The 16,643-nt window shown below is 41.9% G+C and overlaps 1 protein-coding gene across 1 annotated transcript; it reads left to right on the forward strand.

Annotated features, from left to right (window-relative positions):
• The first annotated feature begins 3,227 nt into the window (after positions 1–3,227).
• Positions 3,228–5,106, forward strand: LOC150024681 (uncharacterized). The gene is made up of 2 exons (XM_090296094.1): positions 3,228–4,964; positions 5,077–5,106. The coding sequence occupies exons 1-2, from the start codon at positions 3,228–3,230 to the stop codon at positions 5,104–5,106; spliced, it is 1,767 nt and encodes a 588-aa protein (XP_090152220.1).
• Positions 5,107–16,643: the final 11,537 nt, after the last annotated feature.

The following is a 16,643-nucleotide window of genomic DNA, read 5'->3' on the forward strand; positions in this document are numbered from 1 at the left end:
CCAAGAAGGAACGACCGACCGAAGGAGAAGAAGATCAACACGTCAGCAGTTACACTACGTCAACCGACCGTGCCTGGCCCCATCTCTCCACTCAGGTACAATTGGCGCCCACCGTGGGGCCGAGGCAAAATTTCAATTTTTAAAGCTATAATGGTTGCGACAAGGAACAACAACGACGCTATGGCAGAACAGATGACTATGATTCAAACCCTCCAAACTCAGATGGAGGAACTGCGGCAAAAGGGGATGGAAGACCGTCGTCAACAGGAAGAGAATAGACGCCGCCAAGAGGAAGAAATCGCCTTATTGAGAGAGCAGAATGCACGACTCCAGCGACAGGTCGATAATCCCGAACGAGAAGGCCAATCCCATATGGCCGATCGAACCGCCTCTCGCATACCTACACCGACCGACACCAATCTTGCTTCCAGAGCTGAAACAGTCGAAAGAAAGTCAAGTAAAAGGGGTCATCCTTTTACAGACGAAATCATCACCACACCACTTCCTGACAAATGGAGAGGCCTCGCCATTAAACTCTATGACGGCTCGACCGACCCGGACGAGCATTTAAATGTTTACAAGACGCAAATGACTTTGTATACCACAGATAATAATGTGTGGTGTAAAGTATTCCCCACGTCGCTTCAGGGAGAACCTCTTACCTGGTTTACAGAGCTACCTCCGAACTCCATTGACGACTTTGACATCCTAGCCGCGAAATTCTCCACTCAATATGCCACCAGCCGACCGCATCACATGTCCTCCATGTCTCTCCTAGCGGTACAACAAGAAAAAGGTGAATCTCTCAGAACCTTTTTAGATAGATTCAACAAGGCATGCATGAATATCCGAGGGCTCAAACAGGAAGTCGCGTTACACCATTTAGTTTCGGCCATCCGGCCGAGCCGTTTTACCGAAAGTCTCATCAAAAAGCCGCCTCAAGACAAGGAAGATCTTCGAACTCGGGCAACCAAATTCATGCAAATTGAGGAACACATTGACTATCACCAACGGTTCAAAGCCGTCGGATCCGGAGTCCTCAAAGATCAAACCTCGAGCAAAGAAAGGGAATTCGAGACCGAACGGACCGTTCGAACCACCCCAAGGTCCGACCGTAGCAGAGGAGGCCGAATCCCCAGGTTTAACAGTTACACCCCTTTAACTGTTCCGAGGGGACGTGCCCTAGATGAAGCACTGCAAACGGATTTAATTCCGACACTAAAACAGTATCAAACACCACCGAATGCAGATACTGCTAAGCGTTGTCAGTACCATCGGAATTTCGGTCACACGACCGAAGGATGTCAAGCGTTGAAGGACAAAATCGAAGAGCTCATCCAGGCTGGCCATTTGCGGCAGTTCGTCAAGAGGACAAGGAATTCAAGATCCCCACCACGGAGTACCGACCGTCCATCCCGTGGTGTCGACCGGTCATACCGTAACGATTACAAACGCCGAACTGACCATAGCCAGGCTTCGCGGAAACGCAGTGAAAGCCCCGTTCGGCGTACACGCGCCCGCAGCACAAGTCCCGACCGAAACGCCCGCCCTCGCCAACGAGTCCGCGAAGTCAACAACATGATTGCTGGACCCGTTACCTTGGGCGAACCGAACCACGAAGCAAATTACATAGCCGGGGGCTTTGCCGGTGGCGGGTGCTCAAATTCCGCCCGAAAGAAACATCTCCGGGACATCCAGTCCGCTCATGCTACCACGAGGAGGCGTCCACACATACCTCCGATCACTTTCACTGACGACGACTTCACAGCCATAGATCCAGCCCAGGACGACCCTATGGTAATCACCGTGGAAATTGACAAGTTCGCGATTGCCAAGACTTTGGTCGACCAAGGTAGCTCGGTCGACATATTATACTGGGAAATCTTCAAGAAAATGCGCATCCCAGAATCAGATATTCAACCCTATAACGAACAAATTGTAGGGTTCTCAGGTGAACGGGTCGACACTAAGGGGTATATAGACTTATATACAACCTTTAGTGAGGAAGACGGTCTCCACAAAACAATAAACGTACGATATCTTCTGGTGAACGCCCAAACTTCCTACAACATCCTACTCGGTCGTCCGTCCATCAACAGATTGAAAGCCATTGTTTCCACCCCACACTTAGCCATGAAATTCCCTTCGGCAAATAACGACATTGCAACAATCCATGTCGATCAAAAAACCGCTAGAGAATGTTATGTCGCAAGTTTGAAAAGTGAGCCAACGCCAAGCCGCACGTGACGAAGCCGATAAATTGTTACAAGCTGGATTCATTCGGAAAGCCCATTACACCACATGGCTAGCCAACGTAGTTATGGTAAAGAAAGCAAACGGAAAATGGCGAATGTGCGTTGACTACACGGACCTCAATAAGGCATGCCCAAAAGACTCTTACCCTCTGCCTACCATTGATCGTCTCGTTGATGGGGCAGCCGGACATCACATCCTCAGCTTCCTTGATGCCTACTCAGGTTATAATCAAATCCAAATGCACCCGGCCGACCGAAAGAAGACAGCCTTCATGACTGATTCCGATAATTTCTACTATGAAGTTATGCCCTTCGGACTCAAAAATGTCGGGGCCACTTATCAAAGACTAATGGACCATGTATTCCACGACATGATCGGCAGGAATGTTGAAGTCTATGTCGATGACATTGTTGTCAAGTCGGACTCATGCAAGCAACATATTGTTGACCTAAAAGAAGTTTTTCAGGCCCTCCGCCAGCACCAGATGCGACTCAATCCTGACAAGTGTGCGTTTGGCGTCGAGGGGGGGGAAGTTCTTAGGTTTTATGCTGACCCATAGAGGCATAGAAGCTAACCCTGAGAAATGTAAAGCTATTTCCGAAATGAGAAGTCCTAACTCCATTCAGGAAATTCAGAGACTCATCGGCCGACTCACCGCCCTATCCAGATTTGTTCCTAAACTTGCAGAACGAACGAGACCCATCGTCCGATTATTGAAAAAAGCATCCCGCTTTGAGTGGTCGGCCGAATGCGAGGAAATTTTCCTCCAATTGAAAACTTTTCTATCTTCCCCGCCGGTCATCCAGAAACTGGACGCCCGAGAACCCATTATAGTCTACCTCGCCGTTTCACACGAAGCCGTCAGTTCCGTCTTAGTACAAGAAATTAATTTTGAAGAACGGCCAGTTTATTTCGTCAGCCGCGCCCTCCATGGCGCCGAAATCCGATACCAAACGATCGAAAAGGTAGCTATGGCTCTCATCATTACCGCCCGACGAATGCGTATGTATTTTCAAAATCATCGTATTATTGTTCGGACAAATTACCCCATTGTTAAGATTCTCACTAAGCCAAATTTAGCCGGACGAATGATCGGATGGACGATAGAACTATCCGAATTCCATATTCAGTACCAACCACGAGGAGCCATCAAGTCACAAGCTCTTGCTGATTTCGCAGCCGAACTCACTCCTTCCTCAGCCGAGACTGAACACTCATCGTGGATCCTATACGTGGACGGCTCCTCCAACGAAAGGTCGTGCGGCGCTGGAGTCGTTTTGGAAGGCCCCGGCGAGATTGTCATCGAGCAAGCCCTAAAATTCGACTTCAAAACTTCAAACAATCAGGCCGAATATGAAGCCATTTTAGCCGGTCTACGCCTCGCTCAAGAATTGGAAATCACTAAGTTAATTTGTAAAAGTGATTCCAGGCTAGTCATCGGTCAACTTAATGAAGAATATGAAGTCCGAGAAATCTTTTTACAGCGATACTATCACTTAGTCAAACAGTCGATGAGCACCTTTTCTGAAATTTCCATGCAACACGTTCGACGCGATCACAATAATCGTGCAGACGCCTTGTCCCGGTTGGCAACCACGAAGTGTAAGGGAATGCATAGGTTGGTCATCCATGTTACGCTTGCACGCCCAAGCATCGACCTACAGGAATGCCTAACGACCGACGCGGAATCTACTTGGATTACCCCAATTAAGCAATATTTACTCGACGGCACATGTAGTCCTCTCGGCGAAAAAACCATGAAACTGCAGGCCGCCCGTTTTTTCTTAATTGGCCACGACCTTTATCGCCGAGGTTATACCCGACCACTCCTTAAATGTTTGACACCCGGCCAAGCTTCCTATGTCGTCCAAGAGTTGCACGGAGGAATTTGCGGAACTCACTCCGGCGCACGAACAATGGCTGCCAAAGTATTCCGGGCCGAGTACTACTGGCCGACCGTCCAAGGCGACTGCACCAATTTCGTCCAAAAATGTCTTAAATGCCAAGAGTTTGGCACTTTGTCCCATCAAAAACCTGAGGAACTTCATTTTATGTTATCACCTTGGCCGTTCGTCCAATGGGGTATGGACATCATTGGCCCTTTCGCCCTCGGTAAAGGCCAGTGTAAATTCTTACTGGTCGGCATTGATTACTTCACCAAGTGGATCGAAGCCGAACCTCTGACTGCGATCACCGCCCGCAATGTTCAAAATTTCGTATGGAAAAATATCGTTTGCCGCTTCGGGCTTCCACAGATCATCATCACCGATAACGGTCGGCAATTCACCGACCGGACGTTAGCTGAATTTTACGAGAAACTCCACATCAAACACATCGCCAGTTCAGTCGAACATCCGCAAACAAATGGACAAGCAGAAGCTGCAAACAAGGTCATCCTGAACGAACTGAAGAAACGTCTCGGCCCAGCAAAGGGTAACTGGACTGAAGAACTCTTAGAGGACTTATGGGCATATCGCTGTACTCCTCAGACGACTACACAAGAAACGCCATACAACCTCACATATGGCACTGAAGCTATGATTCCCGTCGAGATTGGAGAACCTTCTCTCCGCCGACAAACCCTTGATCTTGATCTAAACAAGGAAAGTCTCTCGGTCGGCCTCGATCTCATCAACGAACTTCGGGACAAGTGTAGAATTAGAGAAGAAGCATGCAAAATTCGGGCGGCCAGACGATACAACTCCAAGGTCAAACCGAGACTGTTCCACAAAGGCGACTTAGTATGGCGAATGCGGAGTAGTGCCAGGAAGGAAGGAGGCAAGTTCTCTAGCAATTGGGAAGGACCGTTCTGCATAGCAGATATGGCAGCTGGTGGAGCCTATTACTTAGAACATTTATCTGGGAAGGACATACCGAAAACGTGGAATGCCACGCATCTCAAATTTTATTACAGTTGAACTTAATAATAAAAGTGTACTCTTTCCTTGCTCGATCGGTTTTTCCCTAAGGAGGGTTTACGACCGAGAAGGTTTTAACGAGGCACTATAAATTGAAATCCAAGTCTCCTATTCCTTTTATTACTCAATCTATGCCTCATTCAACACTCAAATTATCATTACCTTAACGTAATCAGAATTATTTATGCCTCGTTCGGCATCAGAATTATTCAGAATTATTTATGCCTCGTTCGACATCAGAACTATCATTACTTTAACGTAATCGGAATTATTTATGCCTCGTTCGGCATCAGAATTATTCAGAATTATTTATGCCTCGTTCGGCATCAGAACTATCATTACTTTAACGTAATCGAAATTGTTTATGCCTCGTTCGGCATCATAATTATTCAGAATTATTTATGCCTCGTTCGGCATCAGAACTATCATTACTTTAACGTAATCGGAATTATTTATGCCTCGTTCGGCATCAAAACTATCATTACTTTAACGTAATCGGAATTATTTATGTCTCGTTCGGCATCAGAATTACTTATGCGTTGCTCGGCATCAGAATTAACTCATTTCTTTAACGTAATCGAAATTATTTATGCCCCGTTCGGCATCAGAATTATTTATGCCTTGTTCGGCATCAGAATTAACTTATTACTTTAACGAAATCACAATTATTTATGCCTCGTTCGGCATCAGGATTAACTTACTACTTTTAACGTTATTAGAATCATCCAGACCTCGTTCGGCATTCGCATTATTGCTAACGAAATCAACTACGCCTCGTCCAGCATCCCAATTAATAAAATATACTTACAACAAACAAACAAGGTTCAAAAATACCAATTCGGTTGATCAACAATCAAATATTACATCCAAAATAAAACCATCATTGTACGATGCCCACATGCCGGGTCCAGCAATTATCTATGGGATATTCATTAATTCTTCAAACGAGGCGTCCGGCTGTGGTCCCGGAGTCTCCGCCTCAACCTCCTCATACATATCGCCAGGGTTGGTCGGCACAAGTTTTCCATCGACCACCATTTTCTCAATGTCATACCGGTCGTCCTCCAGTGGCGCACCGTGCAGACAAGCCACTTGTTGGATGCCCAACCGGAAGTATTCTTCGCTAATGCGAAGCATGAAGTCGTGACACTTGGCCACTTCCGCTTTCAAAGCCTCCTCCCGGTCGGCTCCTCCTTTCAATTGCGCCTCAAGACTCTTCGTGAGTTCCTCTTGCGCTTTTAAGGCCGTCTGCTTCTCCTCCAACTGGACCTTCAACCTCTCGGCCTTCTCGGTCGACATCTTGGTGGCTTGGGTGGCCTCGGTCACATCTTTCTTTAACCGGGGTATGGTAACGGTCGTCACTCTCTCGAGCTCTTCAACCACCGTCCGGCTGGCCATAAGCGCCCGACTTTGTAACTCTAATGTTTCCACCATCAGTTTAGTTGTAGGGATGGTGGCAAAAATCTCATTCTCTTCGGGGTCAGCTCCGCCTGCAGGTGGGCCGCTATGTCCAGGCCGACCGCCAACAGCGTTGGCTCAGAGGTCGTTCGGGATGGCCCAGCTCGGCCGTCCTGATTTCCCTTCGGGGGCCGACCCCTTTTCTTCGCAGCAGCTGAGGCCCCCGCCGCAGGAACCGTTGTAGACGGAACGGCCGCCAACGCCCCGGCCGCGTCGACAGAGGCCGACTGACCATCCCTACTCTGGCGCAACTTGTTCATATACTCATGCAAAGAAGCGTCCGCCCGACTCATGATTTCTGCAAAACACACAGGAATTAAACACTATTAATGAAGTTATTCAATCAAACCAAATTTACAATCACATACCAATAAAATCCGCCCAGGGATCGGACGACGCATATAACGAAATTATCTCCCTCGTAGGTAACTTGTGAGGGAGTTGGTCAAACACCACCATAACGGCCTTATCCAAAGCCGACAGGGCCGTACGGGAACTCGTGTTAAGCACAGTCGGATTTTGGGTCCAATGGAACGGAAACTTGGTAACATCATCATTATAAAAATATTCTCGGCCGTCCGGCTCCACAAATATCTTGAAATATCGTTCCTTGAAGTTCTTGTAGGACGTGGTGAAGGCCGCAAAACGCACACTCCCCGGACGGCTGGTCAATGACACCCAACTTACCGGGTTGGACGAATGTGTGTTATAATAAAATAAAAACACTTCCGCTCTGGGCGTCAAGTCAAAAAGTTGACACACCATTCGGAAGGCCTGCATGCACGCCCATGAGTTCGGATGAAGTTGGGTTGGAGCTAGGTTGAGAAACCGTAGCACGTCCATCGTGAACTCATCGAACGACAACGTCACTTTCAAATCAGTGAATAACGTACTATAAACGTAAAAGAAATCTACCGGAGCGTTCTCCCTTCCATGACAGACACGGTCGGTATACCCACATATTTCGGCAATAAGAATATCTGAAGGTAAATCCGACCGCACGACAAGGGCCCTAGCTATCACTTTATCCAGGTCGTCCGGTTTCTTAAAAACAGTGGGTATATTCCTAACACTAATATCTACCCACTCATAGCTCGGACCCATGGACCCACTCGTACTTTCGTCACTTCCGGACGATGACTCCACACTCTCACTCGACTCCCTACTACCTACTCTATTTGAAGAAAGTTGAGACATAACTAACCTTTCGTTCACAAATTAACACCCCGGTCGGCAACTATGGTTCGTACAGCGCAACAACTCGCAAAGTGGACTCGGTAATCGGAGCAACTCGGATGCCGAACTCAAGGAAACGTGGTCTCTCTACAACTGGGGACGCTATTTATAGCATTTCCCTCTCACCCTCATCCGTTAGATTCCCGCTCATCCTACGACCCATATCAGCCGGAAGTCGAAACGTCATTTAATCCACACCGCCGGATCCATCTCCGCCGTCTTCGAAAAAAAGCGAACGTCCCGTCATTCCGTTACATTTAATGCCTGACACCTCGAAAGGCACAACAATCATTACGACTGCACCGGACGAACGTGGCCGACCGACCGAACGCATAAAAAATGTGAGGGCGTGTGACAAAACTAAGGTGGTTAAGATACACCTCCGAAGAATAAGGAATACGCGTTTAAAGAAGATATGTTCCCCGGGTATTCCGGAGCACGATTGGTAAGACCTATCCATAACCACCCTGAGTCCAAGGGGTAGAAAGCCCATTAGGCAATCCTATAAATACGGTGCTCAAGCCAGAGAAAGGTACGTTTTCATTCACTTGCTAAACCATACTTAGAATCTCATACTTACTTGAGCGTCGGAGTGCCTTCGCAGGTACCCTCCCCCGCCCGACCGAAGGAGACACCAAGAAGGAACGACCGAAGGAGAAGAAGATCAACACGTCAGCAGTTACACTACGTCAACCGACCGTGCCTGGGTCCCATCTCTCCACTCAGGTACAACTTTTATAACGTTAACGTTGAAACTATGAAGACGGTAATATAAGTGAAAAAAAAAAGATAATTTATCTTTTGAAAGAATGTGTAAAGAGAGAATAAAAAAATGAAGGAAGAGATCGACAATTTAGATTTTTTAATAATATTGTATTAGTACTTTAATATTCAGTTAATTAATTTGGTTTCAGGTGGGAATACGTAATCTTCAACACTCCTTTACCTTATTTTCAATATATTATTATTTTATTTTATTTATTATTTATTATTATTTTTATGGAAAACTTGATGTGCAAGCAAGTTATTTTTTAATTTTAAATTCCACATACAAGCAAATTATTTTAAAAATTACCAATCATTTAATAAAAACTGTACCAGTAAATATTTTTTTTTCAAAATTAATATAAATTATGCAGATAGTATTTACGAGTTAAAGGAAATTTTAACAACTTTTTAAATATTATTTCAATTTTATTTGATTATATTTCTTCTTAAAGACTAGTTTTTATTTTCTTAACTAAATTTTATATAGATAAAATATAAAAATTTTAATGTGTTGAATATTTTTAAAATATAAGTTTAAGATATTCTTTTAACTATTACATTTGATCCTGCCGGTTGACTCGAGTGCAAGAGTCTTGCCACGTCAAAGGTATCCTCTCTCGATCAGCTTCGCACCACGTTAGCCTTCGATCTTCACGTCTCAATTCCTTGCAAGAACCTGAAGAAAACAAAGACACAGAATGGCGCCGCTGCGGCCGATCGCGCTCCGACGCTCAAGTCAGTGACGGAATCACCAAATACTAAGAGAAGAAAATCTGAACTCAAGGAACCGTGCAAGTATTCTCTCAGCGTACTCAAGTGTTCTGGAAAACGTACCTCAAAATCTGTTAAGAGTTCCTTATATACCTGAGCATTTCTCTCTCCTGACGGTTACACCTCTGGACACGTGGCTCACATCCAACTGTACACGTGTCACCATCTGGATCCCTCTCCACTTGAGCGTTACTTCTACTCTTCAAGCTATTCGACTAAGTTACCCATGCGAGGAGTAACTACAGCTTCCTTGGAGCGCGACCCCTTAAGCGGCGAGTACGGGGTGTCACCATGCACACCTTCTCTGTGGTCTCGCCTGCCGCTGCCACGATCTGCTTCACTTGCACATCGTGTATGTTCTGGTAAACTGCTCCCTTGCCTCGACCTCTGGCCAGGGAATGATCATCTGATAACCTCATCCTTCGTACTTGTACCCCTTGAAAGCCTGAAGCAAGCCTTCCTGATCTTTCAGCGATGTCCCCCTTTAGGCGGTCTCTAACCACTTGATCACCTAAACTTCACATACGGCGACCATGTCACAAGCCTGGTGACCGCCGGTTATACATGCTATAGATCGGAGAACGCCAACTCAACGATTGGCGACTACACAGACTTCCCGATGTACTTCCCTTCTGTCAGCCAGGTGTTCCGCTCAACACGCCTATATTATCGCTTGCTACCACGTCATCACTTCCGACTACCTGATCGGTACAACATTTAAGGAAAAAATAAATTAAATAAAGAATTTAATTATTTAAAAATAATAATGACAAGAGTTTTTTATGCACCCAACCCTAAAAATGGCTCATAAGCGCCCAACTAAAAGCAACTTATTCATTGCTCTGATTATACTAAGACGATTCTAAAAAGATCCACTAGGAAACCTTAGTTTGAGAATTGTTCCATTTTGCAGGTATTTATGTGTCATGATTTGCAGAGAGTTTTTATCATTATGATATTAAAAAAATGGTGAAAGTTTATCATTATTAAATAGTAAATACATTTATTTCACAACTCAAAATAGTAATATTTTAATTATATTTATTTTTTTAATTTAAATTTAATATATATTATTATATTATAAAAGGTTAGTTTTCAAATGAGTGTATTTTTTTTATAAGGATGTAAAAGTATTATTTTTATGTAGAAAGTCTTATATGGCTTGCATTTCACATACCAAACCACAACATGGTCCTACCAATCGTGTCACACACCTTACATGAACTAGAATGTTGTACTAGAAATAGATCTTGGGAATTGAGGCTATCCCCACATTTCTAGATTCTACAACTAAAAAGAGACTTATACATTAAGATATTTAAGGGTAGGGTAGGATGGTGATAGATTGACATTGTAAATAGTGAAAATATTCACTTATAACAATTAAATAAATTAATATTTTAATTATATTTAATTTATTTTTTAATTTAAAATATTACTATATTATTATAATAGGTTATCAATTATATCTTCTTTACTTTTTCGATGTCAAAATAAAATTTTCAATCCTTTTATTATCCTTTCTTTTGTAAGGGAAAGTACTTCTTCAAGTTATGTGGCTGATATAATTTTGTGAAAATCATCACGTAACAATCAAAATTATAGGCTTACGAGGATGTGGATTAGTATTAGAAGTATCAAAATAGGTATTGTTGGCTTCATCTTTTTAAGTCGTTAATGCGTTTTGATTTGTTACACTTAAGTTGCTAAATTGATGGATGAATTTGTTACGCTAATTGATGGGTAAAAATCAAGATAGACAAACTTTAGTTTATGTAAGATAGATAAACTTTAATTTATGGAATAGGTAAAGAGTACTTAGATAGTATCTGGGACATGTCGTATAATTGTTGATGTGTTGGTGATCTTTTGATTATTTCCTCTGAGTTTTTTTTTCACAAATGTTGATGTTTGGTCGGGATTGACTTGAAAAAGACACTCTGACGATCAAGTAAGTATGTGTAAAGAATGTATGTTGGTAATTGATAAAAGCGTACCTTATACCTCCACAAAGAGTTTATTTATAGTATTGGTCATGGACTCTTGTTATGATGGGTCGAATTTCAGTTATTTGTTGATTTGCCTCACGATCCCTGAATAATAGGGAGATATATTGGTATATAGGTATGTTATAATATCTTAAGAATAGTTGTGCCATCTTTCAGTTAATCAGTTTGTAACTAATTTGTTGGAGATACTTTCCACGTATTTCAGGATACGAATTAGGACTCATTAACTGTTATTGTAATATGTCATTTATTGCATGTCTTGAGGTATCCTTTGACTCGGGAGGTTGGTCACCTACGCCGAGACTGACTCGTTCGGTACCGACCGGTACACTTGCACCCAGGCTTGAAGAAATTAATTTTCGAAGAGTCATAAAATAACCATTGGACTTCCCGAGGGGAGATGTGTTTGTTGGGGCATAATTAATGCTTGTCAGAGATGTGACACATGCTTTTTCAAAAAACCGTCGTTAGGTAAGCATTGTTCAATCGGAGAGATCTAACGATTGAGGATTAGTGACGTTTTAGATGCTGAGTGGCATGAGCCATTGGATGAGTGTTGATCTAACGATGTCGAGTGGGTTACACTCCAATCTCTTCCTATTTGGATTTCTATAAATAGAACCACATTTGAATGAAGTGAGGTTTACCACTTTATCACTGTGCAATAGAGTTCACTTAGTTTGCTCCGAGTCTTCAAGCTTTCTTTCACATTTTTTTCAAAAAGGTTAGTAATGTCTTCTGCTATCGATCTTTTCGATATTATTTTTAATATAGAGTCTTCTGAACCTACCAGCACCGCATCTGGCGGTGCGGGAGACGTGAGTGGCTTGGACCATGCGGTCGACCCTACGTCAAACTGTTCGAGCTACGAGTGGGTCGATCCACGCATCTTGGATGTCGCTACTTGCTTCAGGGGCCCAAATGCTTTATATGGGTTTTTATTTATAAAGTGTCCATCTTAAAGCCCGACTCTCCCTCGGATGCGGTGGTAGTCGATAGTTGCAACCACATCGATCATGTTTGCCACAGTCGGGAAGACGCTCCACATTATTTCTTTTTAGTATATAATACCTTTTTTTAATTATTTACACATTACCCTGCCGTTTAATGATTTCACGATGGGGGTCCTTCGGATTCTCAACATTGCGCCGATCCAATTACATCCCAATTCTTGGGCGACTTTTCAAGCGTTTAGAATCCTCTGTGATATTTTTAAGCTACAACCCACTCCTCAATCTTTTTTATTTTATTATAACTCCCGTCTCAGTACTCCATTGAGTTGGCTCTCTTTGACAAGTCGACCAGGGAGTATTCGCTTTGCACCTTAAACTTCGTCGTATAAACACTTCAAAGAAAAATACTTCAAAATTTTTGTGGAGCCGGATGGCAACCCTTTTTTTATGACGCAGAAGGGAAAACCAAATTTCCTTTTCATTGGACCCAATCCCCGATGAGATATGTCTCCCTAACGAGGTCTTCGATGATTCTTTAGGACAAAGATTTTTTGTGTGTGCTCTACCAACTTTAGAATAAGTTACCTACTCGGGAGTTGGTAGCGTTGTACGAGTCGTCCAAGAGGTGGACGAATTTTACTGGTATATAAACTTCTTTTGTACACGGTTTTATTCATTATGATGACGAGGTGCTTAATTCGTTTGTGTTTTGCAACCATTATGTCACCTGTAGATCTAGAGTCTGCAAACTATTTAAAACAATTGAGAAGGCATGGTGTCTCCAAAGACAATTGTGCCTCTAGTAAAAGAGGTCTACCAACAAAATCCGGGCAACAAAGAACTGAGGCGGGGTCAGCATCTTTAGTTGGCTCAAGGTGTCCAAGTTGCGATTGTTAGAATGTATGGCCTTAAACGAGAGGGGGGGGGGGGGTGAATTGTTTAAGAAAGATTTTCGTAAACTTTTAAGCCTAGAATGAAAATATTTCAATAAAACCTTGATTAAGAATTCAGTTTTTCAAAACATAAAGCAAAAGCACAACACTGGAAAAACAATTGGTTGTTTTACCGAAACAATCGGTTGTTTATACCAGTTATCAAATAACAAAACTGAATATAAAGAGATAGGGATAGAGAGATTGTACACAGTTGTTTATACTGGTTCACTCCAAACCCAGAGCTACATCCAGTCTTCTCAGAAACCCTGAGGAAATCCACTAAGCAATCACACCTTGATCACTTACACAACAACCAAGAGAATGACCTTAAACACCTCAAGACACACACTCTTCTTGGCCAACACACCAACATTAAGATTGCTGATCTTGATCCCCTCAAGAACACACAGCCAATCTCAGCAAACGCAGAAACGAAACTTGTTTAACAGAGTACAAGGATTACACTTGTTACAGAAGATAATCTGAAATCAATACAAGCAGAATCCTATTCCATACACTTTTATCAATCACAAACTCTTAGCAATCTCAGCTCTTTGAAAAACTCAAAAACTCTTAGCAAAAACTTGTCAAAGATTAATTGTCAAATCTGTTTTTCTGAATATATTCAAAGATATAGTTTGTTATCAAATCTTAACAAACTCTTAAATTGCATTAAAAGATTGGTCAAAGCATTTAATGACTGGAGCGTAAGTAGTTAAATCATTTAAAGCTCAGTCAAAGATAAAACAGTTTTTTTATTATGGTCCCAAAACAAACAATCGGTTGTTTCATCGAATCAATCAGTTGTTTTGGTACTTAACAGTTTAACCATTTTAAAAACAGTTTTCAATCTTTTTCTCAAAACACCTAAGTATAAACAATCGGTTGTTTTAACTTAGTTTGAAAACATTTTACTTTCACAAAGATTGAGATGCTTATGCTTTAGATTTAATCAAAGGGTGGATTACAACATCCAAACTACCCCAGAACTATACTAAACCAGCACAGCAACACCAAGCACAGTCAAGGCTTCAACATCCTTCAAAGGATTTGGATTCTTCAAAACTTGAACACCACTTGGTTCAACAATCTCCTCCTATTTGATGAAGACAAATCCCTGGTGCTTGTGTTCGTTCTGATTGAATCTGAAGGAGTTTCTGCAAAAAATAGCATTTATACTGTCCAAAGCTTCTTACAGCAACAAGTTAGTTTATTACTCATTCAAAGCATAGAACATGATAAACAATCGGTTGTTTACACGAAACAATCGGTTGTTTCTATCAGCAACAGCAGAAAACACTTTCATATCAGAGATTTTTAACAATTTATACAATATCAGATAAAGATATACAAGAACCAATTAATTCTCCCCCTATTTGTCTTCACAGATAGACTTTAGCATGTATAAAAAAACAGATTTAGGAGAGATTATTAAGATCAAGGATACCTAACTCATTTCTTAAGAAGAAAAACCTCTCTTTTGGTAAAGGCTTTGTGAAGATGTCAGCTAACTGCAGTTTGGTCTCCACAAACTTCACTTCACAGTTCCCATTGTTTACAAGATCCCTGATGAAATGATGCCTTATCTCAATATGTTGTTAGAAAAGATGGCTTTAAACTAGAGGGGGGTGAATTGTTTAAAGGGGTTTTCGCAAAATTTTCTAAGCTAGAATGAATTTATTTCAGAAACCAATTGATTCAGCAATTCAGTTAGCCAAAACAGCAAGCAAAAACTGTAATACTAGAAAAAAAAAACAATCGGTTGTTTCTTCGAAACAATCGGTTGTTTATACCAGCAAACAACAAACAAACTGAAATTACAGAGTTAGGGATAGAGAGATTGTACACAGTTGTTTATACTGGTTCACTCCAAACCAGAGCTACATCCAGTCTTCTCAGAAACCCTGAGGATATCCACTAAGCAATCACCACTTGATCACTTACACCACAACCAAGAGAATGACCTTGAAAACCTCAAGAAACACGCTCTCCTTGGCCAACACTAAGATTGCTGATCTTGAACACCTCAAGAACAAACAACCAATCTCAGCAAAACATACAAACGAATTGTTCTGCAGTTTACAAAGATTACACTTGTTACAGATGAATATCTGAAATCAATACAAGTAGAATCCTATTCCAGCACCTTGATCAATCTCTCAACTCTTAAGCAATCTCAGAACTCTTTGAAAAACTCTTAGTTAAAAAACTTTGTCTCAAGATTCTTAATCCTTAAAAACGGTTTTTCAGAATATATTCAAGGATATAGTTTGTTATCAAATCTTATTCAAAATAGATTGGTCAAAGCATTTAATGACTGGAGCGTATTCAGTTAAAGCATTTAAAGCTCAGTCAAAGAAAACAGTTTTTCTGTTATGGTTTCAAAACAAACAATCGGTTGTTTCCTCGAATCAATCGGTTGTTTTGTTACTTACAGATTTCACCATTCAAAAACAGTTTTCAAACTTTCTCCAAACACCTAAGTGTAAACAATCGGTTGTTTCGACAAAACAATCGGTTGTTTCAACTTAGTTTGAAAAACATTTTACTTTGATAAAGATTGAGATGCTAATTGCTTGAGATTTAATCTAAGGGTGGATTACAACATTAAACTACCCCAGAACAAAGCTTAAACCAGCACAGCAACACCAAGCAAAGCAGAGGCTTCAACATCCTTCAAAGGATTTGGATTCTTCAAAACATTGAACACCACTTGGTTCAACATATGTTTGGTCCTTGAGTGCTGAATCTGATTTTTGGTAAGATTGATGTCACTTGTGTTATCACACATCAAAGGAACCTTGCTGATTTGTAATCCAAAGTCTGCAAGTTGTTGTTTGAGCCACAGGATTTGTGCACAGCAGCTACCAACAGCTATATATTCAGCCTCAGCAGTAGAGAGAGCAACACATGCTTGCTTCTTGCTATGCCATGAGATTAGGCTTTAGCCAAAAAGGTGGCAAGTGCCACTTGTGCTCTTTCTATCTAGCTTGCAACCTGCAAAGTCAGAATCTGAATAACCAATGAAATGAATTGGGGAGTGAGAAGGATACCATAATCCTACAGATGATGTTCCTTTGAGATATTTCAGAATTCTTTTTGCAGCTTTGAAGTGGGACTCTTTAGGATTTGCTTGATATCTTGCACATAGATACACCGCAAACATGATGTCCGGCCTACTAGCTGTTAGATATAGCAAAGATCGAATCAATCCTCTGTATTTTGTTTGATCTACACTCTTTCCAGCAGCATCCGCATCCATGTAACAGCTTGATGGCATTGGAGTGTTTGCTTCTTTACAACTCTCCATTTCAAATTTCTTGAGAATCTCATTGCAAT

Source organism: Phaseolus vulgaris, chromosome 10, assembly GCF_051622355.1.
Source record: "Phaseolus vulgaris cultivar YP4 chromosome 10, ASM5162235v1, whole genome shotgun sequence".
In the NCBI taxonomy this organism is placed as follows: domain Eukaryota; kingdom Viridiplantae; phylum Streptophyta; class Magnoliopsida; order Fabales; family Fabaceae; genus Phaseolus; species Phaseolus vulgaris.

Bases quoted from the DNA above. Each gene is read 5' to 3' on its own strand.
- LOC150024681 (XM_090296094.1), top strand. From the start codon at position 3,228: ATGGCTCTCATCATTACCGCCCGACGAATGCGTATGTATTTTCAAAAT. The intron at 4,965-5,076 runs GTCAAACCGAGA...TCTGCATAGCAG, and splicing joins CCAGACGATACAACTCCAAG to ATATGGCAGCTGGTGGAGCC.